The sequence below is a fragment of the Arachis stenosperma genome, chromosome 6 (genome assembly GCF_014773155.1).
Source record: "Arachis stenosperma cultivar V10309 chromosome 6, arast.V10309.gnm1.PFL2, whole genome shotgun sequence".
In the NCBI taxonomy this organism is placed as follows: Eukaryota; Viridiplantae; Streptophyta; class Magnoliopsida; order Fabales; family Fabaceae; genus Arachis; species Arachis stenosperma.
The window spans coordinates 3,396,259-3,414,934 of NC_080382.1; the positions used below are offsets into that span (position 1 = coordinate 3,396,259).

Sequence of the window (18,676 nt, forward strand, 5' to 3'; positions counted from 1 at the left end):
CGCAGTAGTCGCCGCGGCTTCCCCCTTTTTTGTTTTTAATAGGTCTAGGGGGTGGCAGCCTTTCGGTGTGGCAAATCTCTCTGTATACATCCACTACAGAAGTTTTGAGGGGAGTATACGAGTGATATTTTCTGGGTCTCTCGAGACCGAGCTCTTCCTTTTTCTTGGCTTCCCTTTCCCTCTCTTTGGATGAGGGAGGGGGTCCAGGTCGCCAACTCAGGTCTCTTAACTTTGCATTCTCTTCCATATTGATGTACTTTTCCGCCCTTTCTTGTACATCACTTAGAGAAACGGGGTGTCTTTTAGATATGGACTGCGAGAAGGGACCTTCTCTAAGTCCATTGACTAACCCCATTATGACTGCCTCTGTGGGCAGGTCTTGGATCTCCAAACATGCCTTATTGAACCTTTCCATATAGGTTCGCAAAGACTCTCCGACCTCCTGTTTTACTCCCAGGAGGCTTGGTGCATGTTTCACCTTATCTTTCTGAATTGAGAACCTCATCAAAAACTTCCTTGAGAGGTCTTCAAAGCTGGTGATTGATCTTGGTGGGAGGCTATCGAACCACTTCATCGCCGCTTTCGATAAAGTGGTCGGGAAAGCTTTGCATCTCGTAGCGTCGGAGGCATCAGCTAGATACATCCGACTTTTGAAGTTGCTTAGATGATGCTTTGGGTCTGTGGTCCCATCATAGAGGTCCATATCAGGGCTTTTGAAGTTTCTCGGAACTTTTGCCCTCATTATGTCCTCGCTGAAGGGATCCTCTCCACCCGGGAGTTGGTCTTCCTGTTCGTCGCGGGAGTTGTGACTCTTGAGGGAGGATTCCAGCTGTAAGAGTTTTCTTTCTAACTCTTTTCGCCGCTCCATCTCCTCTTTGAGATACCTTTCAGTTTCCTTCTGTTTCTCCCGCTCTTGCTCCAATTGTTCCAGGCGGCTATGGACTAACCCCATTAATTCAGCTACGTGGGATGGTCCGCCTTTTTCTGATTCACGCCCATCTGAGGAATTTACCTTCGGATTCTTCACTCCGGAGGTACCCTCTCTGTGTTGATTGTTATCTTCCTGGTGTAGGGCCAGGTCTTCATCGTTATTACCTATGCCTAGATTTTCAGAATCTGTTTCAGCATGGCCTTCTTCGTGGGATCTGTCCGCCATCAATGGATGATCTCTCGGGTCCCCGGCAACGGCGCCAATGTTACGGTGGGTAACCGGAGATAAATGCAATGGATGGTGTTGAATGGCCCAAGTGCGTGAAGGAGGAGAACTCCGGATGGATCAGCAACTCGGGAGGCTCCGTCCGACTTGCGCGCGTGAATGAATGGGGGTGGTACCTGCAAAGACACTCCGATGCTTAAGTTAGCAAGAGTGTGAGCAGGTTTAGAGAGTATTGGGCTTAGAGATACCTGAGGGGTGTCAGTGTATTTGTAGTGGTGAACCAATAACCACCGTTGGAATAGTGCCGTATCTTTAGGATATTAACCGTCCCATTATCTTAGGGAGGTTAAGATATGGCTTCATGAAGTGGTTAGAGAGATTTTAGGGGCGGTTACTCGTTTGAATGAGTGTTTGCTTGCCAGCTAATCTCCTATCCGACTTCTTTATACTAAGTCGTGGTTGACACCGACTTCTTAGGTGGAGGTCGGTGTTTTGTTAGGCTTAATCTATTGGATCAGGCCTTTTGGTTGGACCTGGGCCCTTAGCATTGGGCCAGGGTATGAACACATATATATTCTAAATGATTTTATATAGATCGAATTAATTAGATTCGATTTACACTTTTTAGTAGTAAATTGAATAAATTAAATTCGATTTAGCATGTATATGTTGTATCAGTAGTAAATCGAATTTCCTGCTTATATAGAGTATTAAAATTTACTATTGTTAAGTTAATTGTATTAACTTTAAAACATAAATGTCAATAAAAAAATACTTTTCATTTAGATTCAAATAAAATATCAAAAAATCAAAGTGAATAAGAATATTAATCTAACTTTTGTGGTTTAGTTCAAATTCCAAAAAATCTATATTTTGTAAACTTATGAATTTAAAACAGAACAATAAATTACTTCTAAAAATTTATTAAAAATTATCATTTGACTCATTAGCATCTAAAGAATTATTATTAAAATTTTTTATGTTAAAAAAGTTAATATAAAATATAGCCTTATAATATGATATAAGGGTTAAAACTTGAATTTTTTAGAATCAGACATAACAGATAGTTATGCTTTATATAAAAAAAACTTACTATATTTATATAATGTGTAATTTGAGAAATAATAATATATTTAAAATTTTAATTATATATATATTGCCTTCATGCAAGTAATACATCGGGTCGGCTGTAATTATGATAAAAAAAAAGTTTAAGAAATTATAATTTTATATTATATTAAGAATTTCTTAATAAAATCGATGACAATATTACCCCAAAAAGTTAAGGTCCGATCTAAAAACAATGCGTCTTACTCTAATCTAATATTATTCATAGAAATCAAATCTTCACTAAATTTATGTTCAACTAACACTAATATTTCTAATTCATAAAGTAATTTTAGATCACTACCAACACTAATATTTCTAATTTAATAGCTTTAACAAAATTTGTAGTCACTACGCAATCTAACATTTTTATTAAAATAATACTCACTAAATATGAATAACATTTTTAATTTAATTAAAAAAAATTATTTACTTACATCTTCATTGATGCTACCAGTAATATAAGCAATTCTATCCAAACGATATATATGATCCAGGTCATTTTCCATATCCAGAATTTTTAAGATTTTCTCAAAAATTTTGTGTTTATAGTGAAGTGGAGAATTCTAAATATAATTTGTATCTAACAATTTTGAACTCTTTTATAGAATTTGCTAACAGTAAATCGAAACAAGTAGCATCGATTTACCTTGTGCAGCACCTAATTTAAATCGAAATAATTGGCTTTAATTTACTATGAGCTACAAAATTATTAAATCGAAATAATCTCATTCAATTTACCTAGGCATGCAACTTTCTAACGACTCTACTAGTAAATCGAATTTATTAGTTTCGACTTACTATACGTGCACTAATTCAATTCAAAATTCTTTAATTCGATTTATTATAGTTTGTGGTAAATCGAATTTATTCAATTCAATTTATATGAAGAAACTTAAGATCGACTTTACTGAATTCAATTTACATAGGATAAGGACACTCACATAATGCATTATGCTTTACAATATTCATGTAAATATTGAAACCGATTCCATTTCTTTAGGTGATTTCCCTTATTAGTTATCTAATGATAATTTTTATTTTTAAATCATGGTGTTGGATATAATTATTAGGAGATTCTTTGGTGTCTATAAATTTTTATTTAATTTTTCTAAAAATATAAGGTGAGATCTATTTCTTTATTTTTGAATCATAAAAATAAATGTTAGGTACCATAGAAACGATTATAATTAGAAATGAGAGAATCAACAATAATTAAATACTTTATTGAAAGAGAATCTTTAATTTGGAATAATTTGTTTACCTGTTGGACAATCAAGAGAGAATCACAATAAATTTTTAGTTCTAAAATATGCAGGTCTATATCTAATCACAAATCAATCAGTAAGGTTTCATATTCAATTTAATTGTTGCTTGCTTTAAAGGAAAAATGTAAAAAATATTCTAAGATAGTTCTATTTCCATCTTCCAAAAGATTACCCGCTCCACACCTTTAGAGGCCCCATCTACATAAAGAGTCCATATACGAGGATGTTCGTTTCTATCAGGTGGTGTAAATTCGACGACAAAATCTACTAAGCACTGTGATTTGATTGATCCTCAAGCATGATATTAAATATCAAAATAAAAGAGCTCGACAGACCACTTTATAAGTCAGCCAGCTCATTCTAACTTGGTAAAAACTTGTCAAAGTGGCTACTCGGTCCGAATTATAATAGCATGGCTTTGAAAATATGGTCTCAAATGTCTTACAGAAAACACCAAGCTAACGCAAGCTTTTTTATTTTCAGGTATTGAAGTTCGGCATACTGTAGTGATTTGCTTACAAAGTATACTGGTTGTTAAACTTTGTTTCGCTCTGTAACAAGAATAGAACTAACAGCCCAATCGATTATGGATAAATAGAAATGAAGTGGTTCTCCATTTTTTGGTTTTTGTAAAATAGCGAGTTGTGAAATAGTAGTTTTAATTTTTTTTTTTTTTTGAAAAGCATTCTCACATGTATCATCCCAATTAAAACTGTTCTTTTTTAATGATTGAAAAAAGCAAGATGATTGGCAAGCTAAACAAGGCGAAAATCGAGAAAGAGCCGCAAGTCTCCCTATTAATCATTAGACTTCTTTTATTGTTTGAGGACTCTTCATCTCTAGCACAGCTCGACATTTCTCAGGGTTTGTCTCAATTCCTCGACTTGTTAGTAAAAACCCAAAGAATTCTTTTTGAACCCCAAAGATCTCACTGAGGTCATCAATATGATACTGGTCGACTTTGGTTTTTGCCACCATGTCATCAACATAAATTTCTATATTCCAACCAATTTGGTCGACAAATACTTTATTCATGAGTCTTTGATAAGTAGTTATTGTATTCTTTAGACAAAAAGACATAACTTTATAACAAAAGTTACCATAGCCAATTATAAAAGCAGTTTTATCTTGATCTAAGGGATGCATTAATATTTGATTTTAACTAGAATAAGCATCCATAAAACTTTAAGTACCAAAACCAAAAGCATTATTGACTAAAATATCAATAGAATCTAAAGCGTATACATTTTTTTTGAACAAGAGAGCTCAACACAATACAGTGGAGCAATAGACAATCAAACTGAGGACATGAAAATAAAGCAAATAAACAAAGTAAATCAACTACCCCTGTTGTCATCTCCGGCATTGCCATCAACAACAAAAAAGTTCCTACTACTCCACTCTCTATAACTGGTCAAGGATTGTTGATACACCTCTTCTGAACCACCTTCGTTGGAATTAAAGATACGCCTGTTCCTCTCAAGCCATATATTCCAAATGACCGCAAAGAAGCACCTCCGCCATCGATTCCGCTCCTCATTTCTGTTCATGACTCCTGTCCAACTCTCAAAATGTTCCTTTAGTGAGCCCGGAATAGACCACGCTCTCCCGAGATCAGAGAGCCATCTACACCATACCTGCCAAGTAAACTTACATCCCAGAACAAGTGGTAAATATGTTCAACATCCCTTTTACAAAACACACATATATTGTCCCCATGCCTAAGTATTCCAAATCTATGTAATCTTTCTTTAGTATTTACTCTTCCTATCAGAACAAACCAAATAAATAACTCCACTCGTGGTGGCGCCAAACCTTTCCATATGGTTCTGGTGAAGCTGAAGCTTGTGATATCCTCTGGGAGGGTCTTCGATTGCACCACCTGCACAAAAGAGTTAGTTGAAAAAATTCCTTCCTTGCCATACTTCCACACGATCCTGTCTTGCTTATCACTTGCTAGTTTAATAGGCCTTAAAGCCTCATGTAACCTATTCAATAATTTCAACTCCCATTGATGTAGGCCTCGCCTCTACTGGAAATTCCAGACCCACTCTAACCCATCCCAAAACCCGCAATCTTTAGGACAATCTTTTATTTAAATCAATGAAATCAACACATGTACACTATTTGCCGTTATATTTTTTTACCATCACTACGTTTGTCATCTAAATGGTAAATCTGATCCCACGGATAAAATCAGCTTCAATGAGCTTTTTGGTTTTTTTCTAAAGATGTTTCTTTTATCAACTTCAAGGTTGCACTTCTTTTGAGCTATAGGTCGAATTGAGAAATTTAAAGCCAATTTATGACAAATAAATGATGGATCTATGCCAGGTATATATGTTGGAGTCCAAACAAACAAATCGACATTTTGTTGAAAAAATTGTTGGAACTCATCTTTCTCATTTCTTTGTAAAGCAACGCCTACATAAGTAAACTTATTTATATCATTAGTTAAAGATATTTTCTGTAATTCTTTCATTAAAGTGAGTCTATCTTGCAATTCAGTCATGGGATCTAATTTAGCTAATTTGGAAAAATCATCCTAGTTATGAATTGCATTAACATGTGCACCTATAGCTCAGTTTGAGGTACTTGTTTTGAGACTAACATTGTAACAGTGTCGAGCTTCACGGTGATTGCTATGAATAGTGGCGATAAGATCGTCCTGCACAAGAGACTTAACACAAAGATGAACTGTGAAAACTATGGCACAATTTATTTAAAAAAGGATAACCAAATATTAAGTTATAAGGACTATAGCAATTAACAACAAGATGTTGAGTATTCAAAGTTTTAGATAAGGGATGCTCACCTAATATTATTTGTAACTGCACAGACCCCAAAACAGGGAGACGTTCTCCCGATAAACCAACTAAGTCACCAATAGAAGGTTGTAAGATGTGATTGCTTAATTTCATCTTCTGAAACGTAGAAAAAAGAGGACATCTACACCGTTTCCTGGATCTAAAAGAACTTTTTGAACAATTAGATCTCCCAATTGGATAGATATTACCATTGGATCATCCAAGTTGGTTATTGTTGTGTGAAAATTAGATGGTTTGAATACCATGTTTGGAACAGTAGGGAAGGTTAGCAATAATAAAAGCTCCCTCTACCAAAAGCATAGCTCGATATGTGTGTTTTCGAGCAAAATTGGAGACACCCCCACCTGCAAATCCTCTAGAATACAATTAATAACATCCCGAGGTTGATTAGGTTGGATATGAGCTATTTTATCTTTGTCACAAAAAATATGTCTTATAGAATAGTGATCGGTAGAATGTCCCATGTACCTTTGAATGTGGCCACCGATGTATTTTGTCCAGATGTTTTTGCCGAGCTAACCGTTCTAGCAAGATTTTTCGCTACCACGCACTCATTAGTGGTATGATCATACTTCTGATGAAAATCACAATATTTTATCTTGTCAACGTTTTTAGATCTTGATAGGTGCCCGCCTTCCTTGGCGGTTTAATAAGCTTGCATTCAAAATTTTTATAATAATCTTTTCTTTTTTAGTATCGAACTGTGTGTAAGAATCATAATGACGTGTTAGCCGAAAAGACTTCTTATTATCCCAAGCTTTATCATCGTCCTTGCTAGGGTTGCCTCTCTCCAACCTCCAAACTTGTCAAAATTTTTCAATCTCCATTTATCCTTTGGTTTTCTCCCGAAACTAGGCTAAGGTTCTCGGCTTGGCAACAACTATGGTTTTTTGAAACTTTTTCGGGTATAGTCCGCTTTTAATAGCATGTAGATGTACCTCTGGATGAAAGTTTGTAATGCTCATAGCCACCTTTTTTAATCGAATAGCGTAATCTCGAAAATTTTCATGTTGTCCTTGTTTGACCGTGCTTAGATAATCTAAAACATGCAAGTAAATGGAAGATACAGCAAATTGATCCTCAAATAGCTTAAGTAGTTTCTGAAAATGTGAAATAGATTCTGCAGGTAAAGAGAAAAATCAATTAAGTACAGAAATATCTAAAAAAATGGAAAAACAACGACAAAGAATAGGGTCAGAAGCACCGTTTATTATTATCATAGAACGAAATTTCTTGACGTGCTTTTTTGGATCACCCAAGACATCATAAGGAGTTAAGTCATTGGTAGTGCAAAGTTTATAGGCAATTGAAAGTTCATGACATTTGCAGTAAATGGACTAGCTACATTGATTGAGTCTGCTTCTTCATTGGCTGGTTGATCTCCTTCGTGTTCTTGAGTTTTAGAAACATGAGTTGGATCAGAATTTTTTTCTCGTTATTTGATTGTTCATGATGATCATCATTATTAGTTATCCGAGCATTAGTAAGTTCGGCTATCTGATTTGCCATTATTTGATTTTCTTCTGCCATGCACAGATTAGCTTTTTGTAGTTCCGTTACCATCCGAAGAAGATCGGATGGCATTGGAGGAGGTTGATCGGCCAATGTGTATATGTTATAGTTTTGGAGCTCAAAGAAAATTTAAACTAAGTTTTATGGTGAGCGCCAATTTATTCTTATATGGCCTCACTCTGATATAGCTCGTTTTTAGTGGCTATCTTCCAGCTTTTAGTTGGGATAAGTACACCTCAGCACAAAGAAAATAAGGAGGGTGAGCATCTGCAAAAGGTACTCTAATGCTTAATTTAATGTGTGAATATTATAATGAGCTCTATTTTAAAATGTAATTATCAGATTGGTTTCTTATCTCTTTTTCTTTAAGCTTACCTTTTTATAAAGTTTGTGTATGTCACTAGCTGATCAGTTATAATCATGCTAATAATAAGAAATAAAGATGTTTGAAAACGATTTATGTGATATTAATATTATTTTCTGATTTGTAATGTCGATAGCCAAGTTATAGTATATAATCGATCTATATAAGATATATCAAATATTAATTTTTGATTCGTAAGCGTATAATCAATTTATAACGGATATATCTGATTTTATTTTTAATAGTATCACAGTTTATATAACAAAACAAAATCAAAAGAAATTACAATTTGATAACTTTTCGCATGTCTCTTTATACTAAAAAGCTAGCTTTAATATGTATATGTCTTGCACAATGATGAATTTCACCATTGAATTTGATGATTACAAAATGGAAGAAAATCATAGTGTGTCAAATACTTTATATATATCTTGTGAAGAGTTTATTGATGAATTCAACCATAAAGACTATTAGAGTCATGATACAATAAATATTAAATAACTTGATACAATTACAAATTAATAAAAATAAACAATTCCAAACAAATATCGTCATATATGGAGAAGAAAGGAGATCATGTGGTAGAAGTAGAATCCAAAGCCAGGACTGTGCTGAGGTTCATGGGGTTCATGTATTTTGTAGAACCAGACATAATTTGTTGCACAATTAGTTTGTTGGCCTTTTCAGATGGATGGAATGGATCCCAAAAAGCATACAAGTTTCTATTTGGACATAGGTTAGAAAGTGATGTGCACAGCCCAATCCCATTGTATGGTCCTTGCCCACAACACGCAATTTGTGATGTCGTAAACCCTGCCCAAAAATAAGGATATAATTATAAATCTCAATTATAATTGGTGCCTTAAATGAAAAATGAAAAATACTAACCGAATTTATTAATTTTTTGTCAATAATTAAATAATAATATTTAAAAATTTAGACTAAAATTATGTTATTAAATTATTAAACTAAAAAAATTAAATTAATAATTAAAAATATTAGTAAAAAATAATAAATTCTGATTCTTAAATTTTTTAAAAAAATATATTAGTATACGAGACTTTCTTAAGTGCCTTCAGAATAAATAAAATGATTTATTTTCTTCAATCATATTAAGTATATACAAAAAATTAGCCACTAAATCAGATATCAGTATAAAATATATATTAAAATACAAAATATACATTAAAAATTATTTAAATAATATATATTTATATATAAATATCTATTGACTAATTTTTAGCATGTACATAATATTTTTGTATTTTTTTTCAATTAATTTATATCATATATACTAAAATAAAAAATATTTCATAACAAAAAAGAATTAGTTACAATCGTTCAGAACTTACTTTATTTATCATTTATTAATTATTATAATAATTAATAAATATTAAATAAAACAAATTTTAACTATTTTTTTATCTTCTTATCATTACCGCACTAAAATAATATGTTATAAATACGCATTAAATTTAATTAATAGATTTGAGTTATAATTTGCACCAAGACTAAATTATGATCGGATAGGTAGTTTACCAAAAGCTTTGGGGTTATTAACGAAATTATTGTGCATTTCTCCGGTATTTGCAGCAATGAAAACATCTTTGCCAATTTTTTTGTTGAGTCCTTGGATCATATGTACTAGCTGAGGGTTGTACAATGATGCAGCACGTTGAAGTTCAGCAGAACATCCCCCATTTGTTCCACGCATGGCTAGTTCTGCTGGCACACAACCTAATGGTCCAGTTCCTGTCACAAGTACTCTACGTGCTCCTAGATCATATAGTCTCTGCATTCAAACTCATAATTTCATTTGTCTACCTAATAAAAGTTATTATTACACATACATTATTGTAAAGTCATTTAATTTATTACCTGCAAGAGTTTCCTGTATTCTATAATGAGAAATTTGACATAATCTGGAAGGGAATATTGGCGAGACCTTGCAGAATAAGGTACCAAGTAGTAATTGTTTACAAAATCGTTACCACCAACAGTGATTAAGACCAATGCTTGATTCACCAGTGTCTTAGTTCGTGCTGCCCCAATTTGTGCACTCACTCGTCGCTGGTATTCTCCAAAATAATCCAATTGTCTATACATTCTAATTATATTTAACTGCAAGTTGTAACAGTGTTATTAGCACTTCATTTTTAATTAACTAATAATAGCTAGATTAATATTTAATCACGTGTGTGTATGGCTTACAAACTGAGCTCCAGTGTCATTAAGGATGCCAATTCCAGCGGAAGCAAAATTGGCACCATTTAGAAGCTTCTCTCCCCTTAGCTCTGGACTTAAGTACGGCAACACCGACTCTGCGCCAAGTTGTTGACCTGAAAAAGTCAATGGAAACAGTTAATTCAAGATTGAAACTTTCTCGTAAGTGTTAAGAAGGATGTTTTTTTCGCTTGTTATTTTTTATGTGGGAGAGAGAGAAGTGTATAATAAGAAGCTGTGAATAGAAGTGTGTTTTATATTGGTATGGGATGTACAAATCGGATGCACCGATTTGTTTGTTTTATTTTTTTTTTCAAACAAACAATCACAAATCGGACCGTCCGATTTGTGAATTCGAAAAAAAAATTTTAATATTGAAATCGGACCGTCCGATTTTTATTTTAAAAAATAAAAAAATAAAAAATACAAAACGGACCCTCCGATTTGTAGTTTATTTTTTTCTCCAAACAAATCGGACCCTCCGATTTATAATTTATTTTTCTCTTCAAATAAATCGGACCGTCCGATTTGAATAAAACACCATATAAAAAAAAAACACCTAATCTTCCAATAATAATGTATTACATATATATTTAAACAATGTAAAAAAATATTAGCCTATATATGCATTCAATATCACCAAAATATCAGAATCTTATTATTATATGGTTTATAAAGAAAATTTATATTATTTGCATTCTTTAATGCACTTGTTACTTTATTATTGATAAAATCTTTAAAAGTAACACTTATAACTTGTTTTATTTAGTATTCATTCATTGTAACAGTAATTAATGAATAATAAATAAGATAAATTATGACTGATTTTAGTTAAATATTTTTGGGTACCAAATATTTCCATAAAAATATTAACATATGTCATATATGATTAATTTTTAAATTAAAATAATTAGCTCAAAAGTGAGAAAATAAGTTGCATGCATGCATTTGTAAAGGATAGTTATCAGAGATAGAATACAATTGGTAATTAGTAAATAGACGGAAGCTAGTTAGAAAAATCTATTAGTAGAAAATACTTATTAGCAGCACTAAAAATTAGCATATTTTGTAATTTATAGTTATTAATTAGTTATTATTAATATTTTTAATAGTGTAAAATTATATTTAATAGTGTAAAATTAGACACTTTTTTAATAGTTAAATATTAACTAAATTTTAATAAAAATATTGATCCTTAAGACTTTTTCAAAAAAATTTTCTGTTATTTTAGTTAGGTTTAGATAATGAATCCTGCTTTCTTCTTTTTGATATGCATATATAAATCAAAGACTCGTATATAGTTTAGGAGGAAGTATGAAGAACTAATGGAATATTTATACAATGTATACAATTGAGATTTATGGAGTATTAGAGATATAACCATTAGTGTTACCTTTTTCTATTAACTTGTGAATCCCAAAATTAGTTTAATTTTTCGAGAAGATGTTTATTATCTTTAGTACTCGGATGATTATTCTAGATAATATCAGTTTATTGTACACATTGTAAAAATAATCCATTATCTCCCTAGCGGAACTTATAGTTTAGTATTTGCAGGTCCAATTCAATTATACTAAAAAAAATTTGGGGTCAATAATTTTTAGTAGTTTTGACTATCATTTAATCAGTATAAATACTAAATTATTTTTAACAAATAAATTTTATTAAATCATATGTATAAATTTTAAAAAATATAAATACAAACTGTATTGATTCATGTGTACAAAATTCTAATAAATATAAATACAAATTATATACTTCTTATATATAAAATATCTGTCAATATAAATACAAATTATTACTTACAAAAAAAAATATATTTACTGAATATATATATAATTACTCATACTCAAATTCAGCCAATTCTCTCTTTATTCTCTTATTCTTTCTAATTGCATTAATAATCCCTTCAGCATTGTTACCTACATCTTTGATTAATCCAAAAAATTTAAATAAATTTAAAAAATTTATTAAACAAACTACATTATTTTTTTGTTTAATTTTTTTTTTTAAGTTTAACAAAATAATATAGTAAAAAAAGTTAATATATTTAAAGATGGGAGACTTAACTAATAAGGTCAGGAATGTTGAGGCCGTTGGAGAAACGGCCAGTTGGTCTGCCAGTTGGGTAGTCAATACCATAAGGAGGGGAATCAGCTCTTGCAGTTGTGACTAAATAGTTGTTGTTGCCACTATCAACAAGTGAGTCTCCAAATACAAAGAAAGCCCTCGCCTTGTTATTAGACTTAGCCGCCTCACTTCCCGCCACTAAGAAAATCACAACCAAACATGTCATAATAAAACTACTTGATGGGAATGCCATCATCATTTGATGAGCCACTATGTGTGTGTATGTGGAACAAACATCACGAATTCAACCCATTTTATAGCTGCTTATTATTAAATGAAAACTTTTAGGTTGTCTGATTTGGGTTTATGGTTCTCAAAGTGCATGTGGCATGTGACAAGTGTAAATAGAAATTATTTCCACCGCCCAGAGGACATTGTAAAACTAGAAAAAAGAGATGAAAACTGGTATGTTTCCTGTTGGATATTGTGCATGCTTTTAATATAGGTCATGTTATTTTTATTGGGTGCTATATATATAGTTGATGTATTATTCCGGTCACGAATCCAACATTTGTATTTTGAGCCAAGTGTCTCTTATTTCTCACTCCTACGCCAAAGCTTTCCTAATTATCAAATGTGTATAAGGCATGATACAAACCCTTTTTTAGTTGTTCACGGCGGATCTGAACTCCATTTTCATTTAAGAGTTTGTCGTTGGCTAATGAATTGCTGTATGTACAAGATGGGATTCGAACCTCCAACACTTGCTTAATAAACAGACAAGTGAGCTAACTATTCGACCAACCAAATCAAATGTGGGCTTGACTGCCCAATTATTTTCACCTTGCTTTTCACACACCACTTTAGACTAGATTTGGGATTAAGGAGGCTAAATGTATAAGTAATTGTACCAAGATTTTGGTGTAGTGGTCATTATTTTTATACCTTACAATAAATACATTCAAATTTAAAATTTGGCTGAGTAATGAATGGAATTTATAAATATTTCGTGTGTGAATGTAGTATGAGTGAGTTCGTAATGTGTATGATTGAAGACGAGCCAATTCATATGATAAAAAAAATGGCTACGTAATTCAAGTGTTGAAGGAAGCTAATTACTTGTAATCATCAATCAATATATATAGTAACAAAATAATTAAAATGGTCGAATAATTAATTTAATTATTCATTAACCACGGATTCGCGATAAATTATTTATTGATTTGGCGGATTAGAGAATAGTGAAAGAAACAAAATAAAATAAAGTAAAAAATTATTGGACGAATTACAATTTTTTTAAACTTTGATTTTGTCTTTGAACTAATTTTATTTTTTAAATAAATTTAATTTTGATACATATTATCAGTGTAAAACTATTATACACATGTATTCAATATAATACGATATTAACAAAAATAACTACTTTTGATATTGACCATGTAAATAGTCATGAAGAAGACGATTATAATTGCATAAAATATTTTACATTAGGATTTGTATTAAGTTATGAAATGAAGATCCCCTATACTATTTAGAATAACCATCCGAGTACAAGGGATAATAAACATCTTCTCGAAAAATTAGTTTAATTTTTGGGTTCACCAAGAATCGAACTCTTGACCTTTTGGATCTAGCGCTTTAATACCATGTCATGATACCACTCATCCCAAAAGCTTCAGCTAATGAGAAAATGTAACACTAATAATTATATCTCTAATATTCCATAAACCTCCATTGTATACATTATATAAATATTTCATTGGCTCCTCATACTTTCCCTTTACATTATCATTACATTAAAATTAAACTTTTTTTAATACTAAAAATAGTCGTTCTTACTGAAAATTAAGAATGAATTATTTTGCGTATTTTATATGGTTGATGAAGAGATAAGAGAAACGAAGGTTCAAATGAGAGAATTCTTCTTCATCCATGAATCAAATACATTATACCGTACACATAACCTGGAGAGTACTTTGGCTTTTCTTGCTCGAAACTAATTTTCAAGACGACATTATTATTCCAAAAAAATTAAATTAGCTACTACAACCCATACATATATAAAAGTAGAGTAGTATTAAAACAAAATGACATAAATATCCCTTGATTATCTGATCTAGTTCTTCATGGAGTCCAAGGCCAAAGCAGTGCTGAGATTAAATGGATACATATACTCTGTGGTTCCCGACAAGATCTGTTGAACAATTATACTGTTGGCTCTTTCTGATGGATGGAATGGATCCCAAAATGCGTATGCGTCACGGTTTGGGCACAAGTTTGATAACACTGTGCATAGTCCTATTCCATTGTAGGGTCCTTGACCACAGCATGCTACTTTTGATGTAACGAATCCTGCATACACACAACAATTCATTTGTTCTTATTATTGCACATACACTTAATTAATTCTTTGATTTATATGTATTGGACTTTATTAAGTATTATTATCATATATATATATGTGTGTCTTATACTCTCTAGCTACTAGCTACATTTATCTCTACCTGTATTCATAAATGATCAAAAGCTGGCAGCATCGTTAATTAAGACAAATTAAGAAATTTCTTTTTCTGCTGCCTATGCATGTGATAGGTGAGCTAGTTTTGTCTCAACTAATTAATAATAATATGTTGTTGTCCATTCCTGAATCGAGAGAAGTAGTTGTTGATATTTGTTTATTAGTTACTCAGATTTTTATCAATTTTTGTAATTTCTCTAGATATATATATGTATGATAAGAATCTATTCATGGACTTAGATGCTAGATACTTAATAATGTTGTTAGTTAAACTTCGTGGATCATCTTATCTAGAGATATCTTTAATTTCACGGATTAATTTTTAAAAATGTAAAATAATAAATAAATTTTTTAAAATTTATACTTCAAACAAATTAAAAAAAAAGTACTAATAAAATATTTTAAGATAGCAGATGTGACATATTACTTTTAAATTAGCTCATATGATTAGAATAAAAAATCTTAATTTAAACTAATTTGTCCACATTTATTATTCTAAAAAAATTAGCTCATATGATTAGAATAAAAAATCTTAATTTAAACTAATTTGTCCACGTTTATTATTCTAAAAGACTTTATTAATATTTTTTTTTTTAAAAACTAATCTATCTGAAAAATAAATCTTCAAAAATTTATTTATGACTTTACTTTTTTAAAATTATGTTAAATATATTCGATCTTTATTCTAGAATAGAATTAGCATCATTTTAATCTAATAATATTGGACCACTCACCTAAAAATATTCTTCAAAAATATATTATCAGATTAACCTAATAATATCATATTCTAACCTAATAAGAGAATAAGTTCAACACTCGTATAGCCAGCTACTTTTGATATATATAGTTATTATTAGCACGGGTGGTCCTATATAAATATAAGTCAAATTTATATGTCCCTATCAAATTATATAATAGTTATTAATGTGGGGTAATTAATATTATAGAAGAGGCAATGAGGTAGGCAATTATATTACCATATGCTGTAGGATTAGTGATGAAGTTATTGCTCATTTGTTGAGTGTTGGCTCCAATGAAGATATTGGAACCAATTTCACTATTGAGTTGACCAATAATTTGAACAAGTTGGGGATTAAACAATGCAGCAGCTTCTTGCAGATCAGTTGCACATTCCCCATTCCTGCTTCTTTGGGCCAATTCCGCCGGAACACACCCCAATGGACCCGTTCCCGTCACCAGTACCCGCCGTGCTCCGATATCGTATAGCCTCTGAAATACAAATCAAATGTAATAATAATTAGCAAATTAAACACGTTTTTTTGTTTTCTTTTTAAATTAAAGAATGGTTCACGTGAAATTGATAATTGAGAGCCGTTTGATAATTTGACTGATTTGACTAAATTTTTATCTAACGGCTCTCAACTATCAACTTCACGTGAAATCCACCTTAAAAAATATCTATAATACTATAGAATTTACTTTTTTTTCAACTAACATTAGTTAATTTTTTAAAATTATTTTATTTATTTTAAATTTTAATTTCAAATATTATATTCTAAATGATAAATGTTGAATTTTTAAAAATAATAAAAATAAAATTTTTATAATTAAAAATTAATTAATACTAACCAACTAAAATTAGTTCGATATACTTTTTCTTAATTAATTAGGTCATAATGATAAGATCTGACTTATCACTTCTTCTTTTGGAGAAAACAAATCAAATTAGCGGGAATGCCATAAATCACACACTAAGTTAATTAGTAAATAAATTATATTATATTATACAAAATATAAAAAAATATTAAATGAGTAATATTTTTTCTCTCATTTTCGTCTTGTATTTAATACTAACTAATTATCCAGTTTTTATTACTAAGACGGTTGATTCCTGACATTTTCCAAAAAGTATTAAAAAAATAATATTTTTAATTTAAAAATATAAATTGACTAATATTAATTGAAATATAAGATGAATATAAAAAATACTAATTATCTAACGACAAAGATTGTGACAAGTATTATATTAGTATAGCAAACACATGTGCAGTTATATAGTAGGTAGCATAAGTTTGACCAGTAATAAAGTGTTAGGAAAAAAGGGGAAGTAATGATGAAGAAAATAAATAAATGATGAAGAAAATACATAAATAGAAATGATAATTACATACCCTGAGAACCTTCTTATACTCGGATATCAAATACCTAACATAGTCAGGTAAATTGTATTGGCGGGATCTAGCAGAGTAAGGGATCAAATAATAGTTGTTAACGAAATCATTGCCACCAAGAGTGATAAGCACCAACGCTCCATTCACTAAGCGCTGAGCCTCCTCAGATCCAATCAGTGCACTCACTCTTTGCTGGTATTCTTCGAAGTATTGTAACTGCCTGTATATTCTTATGATGTTTACCTAACATAATTAGAAAACTTCAGATATCTCTTTTAATTTGAACATTAATAATATAAATAGAGAATATTGACATTAAAAGCATGAGTATTAGTAGAAAGAGACATTAATATTTCGTAATAATATAATGGATAAAGACGTAAAAAGTTGTCTCTTTGATAATGACCAGACCTAATGGCGAAGAAATTAAACCCTAGTCTGACATAATATAATTTGACATTGGAAACTCAGGTGAAGTTAATTTCATGTGAAGTTGATATTTGAGAATCGTTAGATAATTTGACTGATTTGACTAAATTTTTATTTAACAGTTCTCAAATATCAACTTCACCTCGTGAATTTTTACATAATTTGACTTACAAATTGGATTCCAGTATCATTAAGGATTCCAATGCCAGCAGAAGCAAAGTTGGCACCGACGAGCAATCTATCTCCGTTGAGCTCCGGATCCAAGTACGGCAATGTGGGTTCTGCCCCAAGTGCCTGACCTGAAAAATCACATTATTTTTTATTAAAAATAAATAGGGAGACTCGAATCCATAACTCCTTAGATGAGTACGAAAAATGGATAAAAAATGAAAAGCGTACTGATAAAATCAGGAATGTTTAAGCCATTGGAGAAACGGCCAGTGGGTCTGCGAGTAGGGTAATCAATGCCATAAGGAGGAGCATCTGCTCTTGCAGTAGTTGCTAAGAAGTTGTTATTCCCATTATCCACTAGTGAATCCCCAAACACAAAGAATGCTCTTGCTCCCTCTGTTGCTCCTATTAAACTGCTTCCTACTATTGCCATTACAATCCACACCATACACCTAGCCATTTCAAATATAGTGAACTACTTGAGTGTAACTGCAACTTCACCCTCTTATATTTATATATACTCTTGGGGCTTTATTTTAGAAAGTAAATTAATTATATTGAAATGTGCATGGCCCACGATTCAAGTGCAGGTAGTTGCATAGGTAGTAGATTTGATACAAAAGCCTTCGAATTGGCGGTCATATCAGACCAACCAAATGCATTATGTCATATTATTGGTTCACCATATGATGATGCATGATTTATTAACGGTGAAAATTAAAGTATAGTCAACTTCACGTGAAGTTAATAATTAAGAGTTGTTAAATGATTTAATTGATTTAACTATCACTTCATGTGAAGTTAACTGTACCTAAATTTCTACCTTTATTAATATAATATAAATTATATTTTTTGTATACTAAAATCAGTTATCAAAGACAATCATACATATAAAATA

At 31.2% G+C, this 18,676-nt stretch overlaps 2 protein-coding genes across 2 annotated transcripts; both read right to left on the reverse strand.

Annotated features, from left to right (window-relative positions):
• Positions 1-8,651: 8,651 nt before the first annotated feature.
• LOC130936334 (GDSL esterase/lipase At5g18430-like) lies at positions 8,652-12,793 on the reverse strand. Its single transcript, XM_057866388.1, has 5 exons — positions 12,529-12,793; positions 10,447-10,574; positions 10,114-10,356; positions 9,775-10,027; positions 8,652-9,048 (listed from the first exon to the last, which is right to left on the reverse strand). The coding sequence occupies exons 1-5, from the start codon at positions 12,785-12,787 to the stop codon at positions 8,810-8,812; spliced, it is 1,122 nt and encodes a 373-aa protein (XP_057722371.1). The 5' UTR covers positions 12,788-12,793; the 3' UTR covers positions 8,652-8,809.
• Positions 12,794-14,453: 1,660 nt separating this feature from the next.
• LOC130936114 (GDSL esterase/lipase At5g33370-like) lies at positions 14,454-18,239 on the reverse strand. Its single transcript, XM_057866110.1, has 5 exons — positions 18,007-18,239; positions 17,779-17,906; positions 17,179-17,421; positions 16,024-16,276; positions 14,454-14,880 (listed from the first exon to the last, which is right to left on the reverse strand). The coding sequence occupies exons 1-5, from the start codon at positions 18,236-18,238 to the stop codon at positions 14,645-14,647; spliced, it is 1,092 nt and encodes a 363-aa protein (XP_057722093.1). The 5' UTR covers position 18,239; the 3' UTR covers positions 14,454-14,644.
• Positions 18,240-18,676: the final 437 nt, after the last annotated feature.